The sequence below is a fragment of the Macrotis lagotis genome, chromosome X (assembly GCF_037893015.1).
Source record: "Macrotis lagotis isolate mMagLag1 chromosome X, bilby.v1.9.chrom.fasta, whole genome shotgun sequence".
NCBI lineage: Eukaryota > Metazoa > Chordata > Mammalia > Peramelemorphia > Peramelidae > Macrotis > Macrotis lagotis.
The window spans coordinates 246,295,503-246,309,157 of record NC_133666.1 but is presented as its reverse complement, the minus strand read 5'-3'; the positions used below and the strand labels follow the sequence as shown (position 1 = coordinate 246,309,157).

The 13,655-nt window shown below is 36.2% G+C and overlaps 1 protein-coding gene across 1 annotated transcript in view; it reads right to left on the bottom strand.

Annotated features, from left to right (window-relative positions):
* Positions 1-13,655, bottom strand: part of SV2C (synaptic vesicle glycoprotein 2C) — a 267,192-nt gene that overhangs the window by 23,791 nt on the left and 229,746 nt on the right. Inside the window, exons 10-12 of the mRNA XM_074199928.1 lie at positions 13,276-13,409; positions 9,981-10,184; positions 7,955-8,114 (exon numbers count right to left, since the gene is read on the bottom strand). Coding sequence (XP_074056029.1) covers positions 7,955-8,114; positions 9,981-10,184; positions 13,276-13,409 — 498 coding nt within the window. The remainder of the gene's footprint in view (positions 1-7,954; positions 8,115-9,980; positions 10,185-13,275; positions 13,410-13,655) is intronic.

Sequence of the window (13,655 nt, the reverse complement as noted above, 5' to 3'; positions counted from 1 at the left end):
GTAAGTAAGGAAGGATGGAAGCAATGAGAAGTGGGTATCTTGGTTTCTTTCACAGCAGAGTAGAGGAAGGAGTGCTCAATCTGGAATCAACTTGGATTTGAATCCTAACTCAACCGTATGATGTGGCCTATATAAAAGTGACCCATGGAGGAAGTGGGCTGGCTCCTCCCTCATGAATCAAAAGAGGAGAATTGAGGAAATTGTGGGGATCCAGGGAATCATACTGTCAATTTATGACTCCAATCTAGAGTTCCTTTTCTATCTAATTATGGGTCTAATTCAATTTCTGTTTTGTGAGGAAACTTTATTTAATTATAGGAATTGTGAGAAAACTTTATTGAAATATTCCTTGAATGCCTGGGAATTTGGACTCCCTTTATTGCTTACAGACCCTTAACTTAGAACCTAGTCTGTGATAATGAGAAACCCAGTCAGATCCAAAGATTGACGCAAGGAGTTTTCTCACATTTAAACATTTCACACAACCAACATATCTTATCTGAAAATTGACCTTGTACTGGTCAATCAGTTATTGTTTCCATGTTCCTTTGATCTATTGGGGAGAGAGGGACATCTCTTTTTTTCTGGTTTCAGGAAATTGCACCTGTTCATTTTCCTCCTCCTAATCTGAAAATCCCCTAATATTTCCTCTAATTAGAAACCAGGTTACCAAATTATACACCCTGTTTTTTATTGTGCTTATTGTTATCTTTTAATGCATAAAAAGATCTCTTTCTGATTTTTAGGATCCAGTACCAATTTGAGGAGACCTGGTCCTGATTGTTATACTGTTGGCGTGTTTGCTTAATAAATTGATAAACTCTAAAGCTCAAACTTTTGTGTGCTCAATCCTTTCAGATTATTACCCATCACAATAGGATCCTTGTTCAATCACACCCCAATGGATAAGCACTATTATAGTTTCCAGTTTTGTTTTTTACTTTACACAAAGAGCTTCAAGAAATACTTGCATACTTGTTGATCTCTCCAGGATTTTTCCCACCCCTTTGTCCCATAGCATCATCCTTCCTTCTATAGTGACATTATTATCATCATTTTCCAGAGGAGAAAATGGAAGTTCAAAGAATTGAAATTACACAGTGACTAAGTTGTCCTGTTAGTATTTTAAAACTTCATTTTTAGTTCAACTAGAAATACTGATCTAATATTTACTTGGTCTAAAAGCCCGTTTTCAGACTTGCCTCTTCACTCCTTAACTTTAAAGGTTAAGACTGAAGGCCTTTCTTAAGGAAATGGATTCGGGTAGAAAATCAAGTTTAACAAAGATGTGCTTGCAATTAGGTAATGTAGTGGGTACTGAACCTAGAATCAAGAAGATTTAAATCAGATTCTACCTCAGAAACCTGCTTACTGATTGTATTGTATGACCCTGGATATTAGACAATTAATCTTTATTTGCTTCACTTTCCTCATCTGTCAAATGGGGAGAGCACCTACTTCACAAAATTGTTGGGAAGATAAAAATGAGCATTTTAAGTGCTTTGTAAATCCCAAAGAATCTAATATAATATAATATAAATAAGATATTATTTTTTATTGAGATTGCTGCCTTCCCTGTATCCAGAAGCAATTGGTCCATGACCAGCACTCCAACCTTGGAGATCATGATTTTGTAATGACTTACAGCATGTTTGCAAGACTGCTCTATACCATATTGAAGTGAATTGCAAAGCATTCCATACACAAATATGATCTTCAAATTCAAGCAAATAAATTAGAATTTAGTGACCAGAAGATTTTATTGCTCTTCCATCCTTTGTGGAAACTTTTAATCTTGATTCACTGTAAAATAATCATAGTTTATTGGGGGGAACACTTTTGCAAAGTAGAGGGCCTCCTTAGACAGCTCCTATCAGCAGCCAGTGAACATCTGAGTCAAAGATGCAATAATATAGTTTTAGGGAGCATGAATTTTTCACACAATAATCTGAATCCAAAGAATTAGGAGCTACATTTTGAAGAAAAATTTACTTCCTGTAAAGAAATAAATCAAAAGTAACTTATCAAATCCTCAGAAAAATAAACATTTGATATCCCCATATAGGGTAAAAATGGGATATGAAAATGTCTATACTTCTTAAATGGGTCTCACCAATTATTTCTCCCTGTTGGCAAAGCATTTGAGTTGGAAGGGTATTTTGAAAATTTCTAGTCCCAAATCCCCATTTTCTGATGAGAAAACAAAGGCCTAATGATGTCAACTAAACAATTAGTCTGAATATATATTGAAGTATGCTATTTTCATTTGCTTTTTTCATGATTTTTGTGAAATTTTTTCATATTTTTTATTTGAATGTTTCCTCATTCACAACCTAATAGGGAAATATGTTTTACATGACTGCATATATATATATATATATATATATATATATATATACATATATGTAACCTATATAAATTTTTTTCATCTTTGGGAGAAGGGAGAAAACTTGGAACTTGAAAATTTAAAAAAAGAATGTAAAAAATTGTCTTTATCTGTAATTGGGAGAAGACAAAATACTATTTAATACTATTTAAAAGAGTTGAACCATTTATCCAGAGTCTCACAGTCAATCTGTAGAGGAGGTAAGACCATAACCCGTTTATATGTGATTATTAGATCAGCTAATTCTCTTTTCATTAAATTTTATTTGGTAAAAGTAGAGTGGTAGCTCTTGGACTCTTCTACCCAAGAAGGAGAGGTAGGATACAACTGAGGGACTTAGACACAGATCCTAGAAGAGAAAGTAGAAAGGCATAGCTTTTTGTGAAAGCAATTGTGTAAATGACTGTGTGATACACATCTGTAAGCTCATTAGGAATGTAGTTCCTTATTTTGAGCCAAAGGAGCACATTACAAATAGAATAAAGAATTCTCTATGCTTTACAATATTGTCATTCCCAAGAATGCAATATTTGAGGGTTTATATGGTTTTACTTAGGGTAATACTTAGAGTAAAAAAAACAGTCAAATGCCTGCATGTGGGAAGTAAAGGAAAGAGAAAATGTGATAGGATCCTAGATTTAAAGCTGAAAGGAGCTTGCAAGGTCATCCAGTCCATTTTACAGATTAGGAAATTGAGACTAGATCCCATGTGTAAGTATCAAAGGATTTGAAGCCAGTTACTCTGAGGAGGTATATTCAGGGACCCAGAAGCTAGAGTTTTCTCCATTATATAACCCTACACCCAGTAAGGAAAGATTGCTTTTCCTAATTCAACCAAGAATACTGAATATTTAATTGTGTATCTTTTGAAAAGTCATGAGTCTTATACAAGTGACTTAAAAATGGTAGATACTCAATAATTATCAATTGGTTTCAGTTGAATAAAAGCAAAAGGATGAATGAATGATCTTAAAAATCTTAGCTCATTCAGGTCCATCCTTCACTTAACCATCAAAATGATTGTTCTCAATTAAATTCCAGGGGCTCAGGTTGTTTTTTAAAGCCATCCATTACCTGGGCTCCCTTCTGCCTTTCCAGCCTTCCATTCACATCCTCTAGGATCCCTTAGTACAACTCACTCCATCTTTCACTTCTGAGAATCACCCCCCCCCAACCAGGACTGTCCCTCATGCCTGGAATTCCCCACCTTCTCCCCATTTTTACCTCCTGACTTCATTGACTTCCTTAAAAACCCAGTTAAAATTCCCCATTCTATAGGAAGTCTTTTTTGGTCCCCCTTAATGGCCTTCTTCTAAGATTATCTACAGTTTCTTCAGTGTATCCTGTCTGTACACAATTCTTTGGCTCTTGGCTCCCTCATTAGACTGCAAACTCCTTGAGGATAAGGATTGGTTTTACCTATCTTGTTAACTCAAGTGCTTAGACAATTCCTGGCTTGAAATAGATATAAAAAAATATTGCTGTGGGTGGTGGTACTTGAGCTGAGTTTTGAAGGAAACTGGGGATTTTAAAAGATAGAGATGAGGAAGGAGTATTATTTGGGAGACACAAACATTTCCAAGATCATTCACTCATCAAGCACTTTTTATATTTTTTTTTTTCCATAAGGGGAATGCCTGGAGACTCGATCAATCAATCAACATTTATTAGGTATCAGACACTGCTAAGTGTAAACTGTGCCAGTCAAATGTTGTACCTGTCATCACAACTCTTAATGTTGGAATAGCTTTATGAGAGTCAGCACCAGGGAACACTCAGCCTTACTCTTACCAGTTAGACAGAAATAGAGATCTCCTGCTTCCATGCAATAACTTAATTTCCAAATTACTCTCACTCATGTTTCCTGAGTTTTACCTAAATAGACATCTGTGATCTTCTAAGTTTCTGCATCTGAAAGTTTGAAAGAAATAGACCCCTGGCCCCTAATAACAAGTACTAACTTGTGACAGCCAATAATCCTTCAAGTTCCACAGTGTAGTAGGATGAGTGTTGGACCTGGAAATAAGAGGACTCAGATTCAAATGCTGCCTTTGAAACTTAACTTCCTCTATGAACTTAGGCAAGTCTCTGAGAATCTCAGTTATTTATATACCTCTGTATTACCTCTAGATTTAGGGGTTCTGGGTTCAAATCCTACTTCTAATGCTTACTGTCTAACTGATAGGTATGTGGCACTGTGGGTAATGTCAGGCCTAGAGGCAGGAAATCATCTTCATGAGTTCAAATCCGGCTCAGACATTTTCTAGTTGTGTGACATTGGACAAGTCACTTAAACTTTATCTGTTTCCTCATCTATAAAATTAGCTGGAGAAGGAAATGGCAAACCACTTTAGTATTTTTTGCCAAGAAAATCACAAATGGAGTCACAAAGAGTTGGACATGACCGAAACAACTTAACAATGACAATGACGACAACAACAACAACAACAAAGTATCTGAGGAGAATGTCCCAGTTTTCCATAGGGTGATAGAGAGAAGTTATTACTACCACATGTGGCTTCCTTGGTGCACACTTGAGTCTATTACTAGCTACCAAATCTTAAATTAGCATCCAAGGCCTTAATGGCTAAAACAAGAGTCAATTATGGTTCCTTTTCATTCCAAACTGCCAAGGGAGGACTCAAAGGTACTAGATTTGAACTGTCATTGGATTCAAGCTCTAAAAGTCCATCAACTCTTTGTTTTGATCTGCATCACAGAAAGTTTGGATATTGATTACTTGAACTAACTTCTCTAGAGAGGAACAATGGGCCCTGAGCCAAGACCAGCAATAAGCTATATGGACAGAATAGGGCTAGTTGCAAAAAATAGAATGTCTTGGCTTTATTAGGTTCTAATGAATGTCAATTTCCACCAGCAAACTGGAAGATGACTTTAATTGCATCATTAATGAGGAATACTTCATTACATTTCTGGAAAATTTCCATTTTCCAGACCTGCATTAAAATATTCAGTAATGATGAGCTAGTAAATTTTTCTTGATGTAAATTCCATTCTCCTGCCGCTAAGCATAGCATCTGTGGTTCCCTATAATTGGTAGCCAGGTGGTGCAGGGGCAATTAGGTGGCACAGTGCATAGATACCAGGCCTGGAGTCAGGAAAATATGAATTTAAGCCTGACCTCAGACACTTACTAGCTGTGTGAACCTGGGCAAGTCACTTGATTCTGCTTGCCTCAGTTTCCTCATCTGTAAAGTGAACTAAAGAAGAAAATGGCAAACCACTTCAGTATCTTTTGCCAAAAGAAAACAAAAACCAAAAAGGATCATGAAGAGCTGGATATGATTAAAAATGATCAAACAATCATAAAAAGTTTGAAATAGCCTATTACCCAGGAGAAGAGTCAATCAGAAGTCCTATGTTTCCCAGGTAAAATTCAAATTCAATCCTGTCAAAACTTCCATGCCAAATTTAAGTCAGGTCCAATCCTGACCCACAATGTAAGCCAGATCAATTTGACTACACCAAATATAAAGGCAATGGGATGTTTCAGACATAGCCCATCCTTGCAGGTTCTTTATTCAGAGAGACAAAAGGAATGCTGAGGAGACCCGGAGAGATTTATATCTTTTTACTGAACAGCCTTGGTAGTGAAAGTCTGCAGAGTCAGGTCTGCACACAAATCTATCTGCATAGTTCAAATTTGCAAGTGCCTAGTCCACTTCTCCCCCTTGTCTGCTCATAGCAAGTTGTCTTGTCTTCACTTTCATGGTCCTGTGTCCACATGTTCTGTTGTCAACTATCCACACAGTCTGCCCCCTAGCCTGAATATTTTTGTAGGTCTAGAACAAAGCCAGCATCATGCTATAAATTACAAATTTACATGATAGACTTACATAAATATCACATATTAATTGCCTGATATAACAGTAGCTACTTCCAGGCTCAAATAAGGACTGTATGTCAGTCTAAGTGAATATCCAAATATGGACCTTATCCAGTCAAACTGGACCACTGTGATTAAGGAAAATTCATGTTCACATCTGGTCAAATGGCTTACCCTACACTAGGATTAGCATTAGAGCTGGAAGGGACCATTAACAGTCTTCTAGGCTTACCCTTTCATTTTACAATAAAGATGCTATAAAATAACTTTCCAAGAATTAATGGGCAGTGATTGTTAGAGGCAGGATTTGAACTCAGATTCTTTGTCTTTCTACTGAACTACATTAATTCTCCTCCCTTCTCATCCCACCCCATTCACTTCTTCTGGGAGGTTAAGATACATGCCAAACTAAGAAATTTGGCTTTTATTCTGTTGGGGATATGGAATCATGGGAAATGTTGAGAAGGATAGGGTCATGAAGAAAGTGGTATTTTAGGATTGTAATTTTGGTAATGGTAAAACACACAGTTTTCACAGTTTTCACAGATAATTCTTTTTTGCTTTGTGTACTGAAGTGGTTTTGTTTGTTCATGATCATTATGTTCATAATATAAAAGAAAAAAAGATATTAAAACTGTGACCAGGGGGAACAGAATGAACTGGAGGCAAGAAGGATAAAAGAAGTGAAAAATTTGAAAAACAGAAAAAAAGGGTCAGAATGGTGAGGTGGAGGAACATTCCCACTCAGAAATGAAATAATTTTAATTGCAACCCTGGAAAAATCCCTCCTCCCTACCACACTCCCAGTCAAAACTCAGAGAAAAATATTGACTCCATCCAAAGGCAGAATGAATCTCCATGGGGAGAAAACAGAAATGTCATTTGAGACAAAAAAAAAACTGAACATGTCAAATAACATAAGAAAATGGCTTCCTTTTCTGTAAATAATTTGCTCCTTTGTGAAATTCATTCTATTCTCCAACTAAAAGTCCCATTCTCCAGACCCTTTTTTCGGCTACAAGGCTGGAGGTCTGAATGCCTCTACCTTTGGGGCCAAATGAGTACTTTTCTTTCAATACTAATTCTTAAATAAATTGGAAATATATTAGGCCTTCCTCTAAGCAATTCAGAAAGTCCAAATCTGAGTTTTAGGGCTTTCTTTGTGATTAATTAATAAATACAGAAACCATGCAGACACCAGCTGACCTAATATATTCTTGCTCCTGAGACTGATTAGCAGTTCAAATTTTTATCCACATTCATTAGCTGGTACAAAATATGCTATTAAATCCCAAGGCCTGCTGTCTTATTACAGCCTCCACATATCTTCAGCCAGTAAACAAATTCATATTTCTAATTAACTTCTTTCAGTTTCACTGCTCTATTTGTTTTTTTTTCTATTTGTTTTTGATAACAGTAACACATTCTGGTTTTATTAAGATTATTTGTTCTCTTTTTCTTTTTCAAATTTTATTTATTTAAAGTGATGGGGCTAAGTGACTTACCCAAGGTCACGCAGCTAGGCAATCGTTAAGTATCTGAGGCTGGATTTGAATTAAGGTACTCCTGACTCCAGGGCAGTGCTCTACCTAGCTGCCCTCCTAGCCAGATGTTTTTAGGTAGTTTTTAGGATTGCTGGCCTGTTTGGCTAGTACTGATATCTTCTCTACTACTATTGTGGACCCAGTTACTCCTAAGCATACTGGCTGGTTAGAACATACCTTCTGTCTGTTGGATAGAGTTCCACAGTTACCACATCCAGGGAGTTCCAGGCAGAAATGGTTAGGCCATTATAGAGACATAACATGCCTATCATCATAGATTCACTGGTACCAAACCACAAGAAAAAGCAGCTAATTCCAGAAAGCACCATAGAACCACCTAATGAGAAAGCACACAAAAGCAGACATTGTTTATTTTCTCAGAATATATGAACATAGCATTAAATAACCAGCAAAGCCCCAGCACTTGACCTCATAGTAGGTTATTTTTTGGGGTTTGTTTTAAATAATATTTTCCCCAAATAAATGAAAAGAAAATTTTTACATTCATTTTTTAAAAAAATTTGAGTTCCAAATTCTCTTTTTCCCCTTCCCTCTCCATAGCAAGCAATTTGATATAGGCTATACATATACAACCATACAAAACATATTTCCATTTAGTCCAAGTTGTGAAAGAAGACACAGATCAAAAAAGGAAAAAAAAAGCATGAAAAATAGCATGCTTGATCTGGGCGCAGACCCCACTGATTCTTTCACTGGAGCTGGATAGTATTTTTCATCATGAATCCTTTTGAATTGTTTTGGGTTCTTGTGTTGCTGAGAAGATCTAAGTCATTCCCAGTTGATCATCATACAATTTTGTTGCTACTGTGTACAATGTTTTCCTGGTTTTGCTTACTTTACTTTGTATCAGTTTTTGAAAGTCCAGGTTTTTCTGAAATCTACCTGCTCATGATTTCTTATAGCACATTATAGGCTCTTGATAAAAGCTAATTGACTAAATTAATTCTTGCTAAATTCAAGGTGAAACTTTTTAGATTTTGAAGGCAAGAACTACAGTAATACCTTGACAACAACCATCACTAATTGCTTACATTTATATTGTGCCTAAGGTTGAACAAAGAGTTTCCCTTACAATGAGTCTGTAAGGTAGTTAGTAATAAGAAAATATTATAAGAAGAGTATGTTATTCAACCACACAGGAGCTCTCTCCATCAACACTGATCATACTGTGACATCATAGGTAAATTCTAGGGAGTCACCTGAGGCAAATAAGAAATTAAAGAATTTATCAAGGGTCACATAGCTCCTAAGGATCAGAGGCAGGATTTTAATCCAGCTTTCCCTGACTTAAGACCCTGCCCTAAATTTACTATACCATGCTGCCTTTACTCTACATAAGTATTATTATTATTATCTCTATATTTTAAGGAAGGGGATTCTGAGGTTCAGGGAGGTGTTCAGTAGTGTCTGGCTCTACCCAACTTCATTTAGGGTTTCCTTGGCAAAGACACTAGAGTGATTTGCTATTTCCTTCTTCAGCTCATTTTTACGGATGAGGAAACTGAGGCAAACAGAGTTTAAGTGATTTGCCTGGGTCACACAGCAGGAAAGTGTCTGAGGCTGGATTTGAACTCAGAAAGATGAGTCTTCCTGATTCCAATTCCAATGCTCTATCCACTGTCTCACCTGATTGTCCCTAGATGGCATAGGACCACAAATTTGGAGCTGAAAGTGATTTCTGACGTCATTTGATCCAACCCCCTCATTTTACAAATGAGTTAACTAAGGTCCAGAGAGGGTCAGAGGCTTGCCCCTGGATTAATCACACACCTGGTGTCTGGAATCCAAATTTCTGACTCCTGTAGTTAACCCTATTATTCTCCATACCCCACTGTAAATTATTGACCTAACCTAGCAGGTTAGTCACTAGGAAGGTAGGTTAGCTTGCACAATAAACTGACTATGAATTGAACATTACACATTTTTTAGTTACTTAAATGGAAAAAGACATGTTGGTTATACATAATTAGTTTTTCAATCTGGTAATGAATTCATGGGAACTGCTCCTGTGAAATGGAGTTAAATATTATGTTAAACTACAATGAAGCATCAAAGACATGTCTGTAGAAAGGATGTCTTTTTATCTCTGAGGATTGTAAATCCCCAAAGAAAAAAATGATCATCAGCTAGAAAATAAGAGCAGTTGCTTCATTTTACATAATACAGGCAAACACATACATACCTAGCATGGTTAAGCGTCCAATCCTGTCCATCAGCAGTGCAGATACGATGTTTCCCGGCAACACTGCCAGTGTCCCCAGGAAATTAACAAAGTAAATCCAGTAGGCGCTATAGTCGTCATCAAAGCTGATCTGACATCCAGTTTTATTGCGCAAAAATGTGCAGTTTTTAAATTCACTGTCAATGAATTTATATGGCTCAAAATCTGTGGAAGAAGTGTAGAGGGGATTAGATAGCAACTAATTGAGGTGTAATTAGGCAATATGACAAGAATTATTAAGAATACTGGGGTTGTAGTAGTTGTTGTTTAGGCATTTCAGTCATGTTTGACTCTTCATGACCCCATTTGGAGTTTTCTTGGCAAAGATACTGAAGTGGTTTACCATTACCTACTCCAGTTCATTTTATAAAAGAGGGAACTGAAGCAAAAAAGATTAAGTGACTTGCCTAGAGTACCAAAGTCTGAGGCCACATTTGAACTCATGAAGATGAGTCTTCCTGTTTCCAAACCAGTGAGGATAGGGAATATGTTTTATAAATTTTAGTATTTCCCACAGTTACTTCCACACAGCAGATATTTGATAGTAACAATTCATATTTGCAGAAGACTTCAAGGGTAGGTTTAAAAAATATTTTCCTTATAACTTGAGAAATAAATGTTTACCTCCTCTATTGATTGTAAGCTTCTTGAAGGCAGGAGATTTTTCATTTTGTGATCCTAGTGACTAGTACAAAGTTGGAGCTTAATAATGGCTTTGTTGATTGATTGAAGTAGATGTAAAATCTCCATTTTATGGATAAGATAACTAATTCACAAAGTTCTTAAATAATTTCTTCAGAGAACACAAGGTTGATAAGGGTCACAGGCAAGAATTAAACCCAGGTTTCTTGACTCTAATTCCAAGGTTATCTCCAATCAACCAAACTGTCTCCAATATTTATTGACTTAATAAGTAAACTTAGTGAGGCTAGTTGCTTCTTCTTTAATCATGGTTAACTGATGTTAATCTTATTTTTTCTTGACAGTTTTATTTATTTATTAAAAAAAATTTTAAGGTTTTTTCAAGATAATGGGGTTAAATGGCTTGTCCAAGGTCACACAGCTAGGTAATTATTAAGTGTCTGAGGTCAAATTTGAACTCAGGTACTTCTGACTCCAGGGCTGGTGCTGTATCCATTGTGCTACCTAGTTGCCCCAGTTTTATTCTTTTTGAATTATGTTGATACCATATTTCTAATAACTCCCACACCATCTAGTTATGGAGATGATTTGTTTCAAAATGTAAAATTTGAGTTATACATGTCATTTTGTGGGAACTTGGAAATATAGAGAAGTTGTATAATAAAAACATGCATTGATATAACACTTTAAAGTTTGCAAAGTATTTCATCAAAGTTGTCATCACAACTTTGAGAGATAAATGTTATTATTATCCACAATTTATAGATGAGGAAACTGAGATTCACAAAGTTTAAGTGATAGGCCCAGGGTCATATAGCTAGGAAGTATCTGATACTGTATTTGAACTCAGGTCTTCCTAATTCCAGGTCCAGCACTCTAGGTACTAGGGCACCACCTAGCTGCCTGATTGTCCTAATCATACAAAGAGTCCCAGGTGGAACTTGAACTAGAATTTAATATCTATTTTTGCAAATTCTTCAATATTTAGCATATTTTAATATACACAGTTGAGAAACAATGCTTATTGACTAAGTGAATGGATTCAATTAGGGATGGAACAAAAATTTGTTAAGTACTTAGTATGTGAGAGATATCATTCTAAGTGCTTTAGAAATTTAAGTGAAATTAGGTGACTCTAGAACTAATATGTATCCTTGAGTCCTCCAGCAAGCTCTACCTATCAATTAATCAATCAAGAACAGTTTTTAAACACCCTTTCTGTGGAACATTTTGTTGTGGTTTAGTTGTTTCAGTTGTGTCTAACTCTTCATGATGTCATTTGTAGTTGTTGTGGCAAAGATACTGAAATGGCTTGCTATTTCTTTCTCTAGCTCATTTTACAGATGAGGAAACTGAACAAAACAGGGTGAAGTGACCAGGGTCACACAGCCAGTAAGTGTCTGAATCAGATTTGAATTCAGATCTTCCGGACTCTTAGTCTAGCATTTAAACCACTGTGCCTTAACAGCAACTCTTTGTGGGACTACAAATACTGAAATGATTTTTCCTCTCAAGGAGCTTACATGTCAAACACTGCTAGTTCCTAGTTCTGTTACTGTGGCCTTGGATAACTCCCATTAATTACTCAGATTTGACCTATATCCTGCTAACAGGATTCAGAGGTCGGTCGGTAGGAACGAGGAATCACAAATGTGAACTTTTCTTGTGGTGTTTACCCACAGTGGGATTTTCCTTTAGCTTGGGGCTGTCACATAGGACTCATTCCTGCTAAATCCCATTCCAGATACTTTTCTGGTTCTCCAAAAGTTTTGGTTAAAAATCAACCAAATCACAAAAAAAGGATAACATTTACACTTCAATAGAATCATGGATGTAGAGCTAGAAGGGATTGTGAAAGCAACTTAGTACAACCCCCCTCATTTTGTAGATGAGGAAATTGAGGACAAGAAGCAAAATGACCTTGAATGAGTCTTTAAAAGTTAAAGCTTTTCACTTCACATTCATGAACCTGTTGGGACACAAAAGAGATTGCCTCACTGACCTTGACCCAGAGGTGATAAAGGCAAGCAAAAGAGAATCAGGTGGGGCAGAAGCTTAATGCCAGATTATTATCACCCATGATCATACATATAGTAATTATGATCTGATATTTGAACTGGGTCTCTGATTCAAAATTTCTTCTCTAAGTCTTGTTGTACACTCTTGCTACAGAAGAAGAAGAAAAGAAGAAAAATATATTTCACTTAAAGCAAATCCAGGCTAAGAAAACCTGGATTTGCAAAAGTAGATTAAATTATAGACAATTTCCCTGTTTTACAAAAGAATTTATAACATAACTTTTTAGTATTAAGCTCTCCAACATTTTGTAGAATCATTTATGAAAAATTAATCCACACTAAACTTTTCAGGAGCACACCTATTAGGTAAAGTAAAATACAGCTGTAAGACAAATATACCTGTACCAACTTTGGCAGTAAGATGGGAACCTTGTCCAATATACTCTTTGAGAATCAGTCAACAAATTTGTTTTAGGTGTTATCATTATCTTGCATAGATCCCTCATTCCCACACTGCTTGTATGCATATAGCTTATAACGATTATTGCAGACCTGCCCAAATGGCCTGCCTTTGAAGGAAGTGGTGAGTGACATACCTGTGTTGTCAAAAATTGTGTCAATAAACGTACAGTTCCTGAAGTAGGTGTTCAAGGAAGTCACATCCTCAAAGGTGCAGCTCTTAAAAATGGAGTCTTTAAAAGTTACAGATTTGAACTTCATTCCCATGAACCTGTTGGTACACAAAAGAGATTGCATCACTGAACTTGGTCCATGTCAAAGAAATTTGGGTGAGAAAGAAGTTTAATGCTTGATTATTATCAATTTCTGATTATTCAGAATCCAAGATATTAAATTTGGAGATTTCCCCAGGTTCTTTCCTTTCTCCCTTGTCTGCTTTTTGACTCTTACTTTTCAACAATATCTTCTTTCACCAGATGAAGAAGAAGAAGAAGACATAAAACGTAGACATCAACAT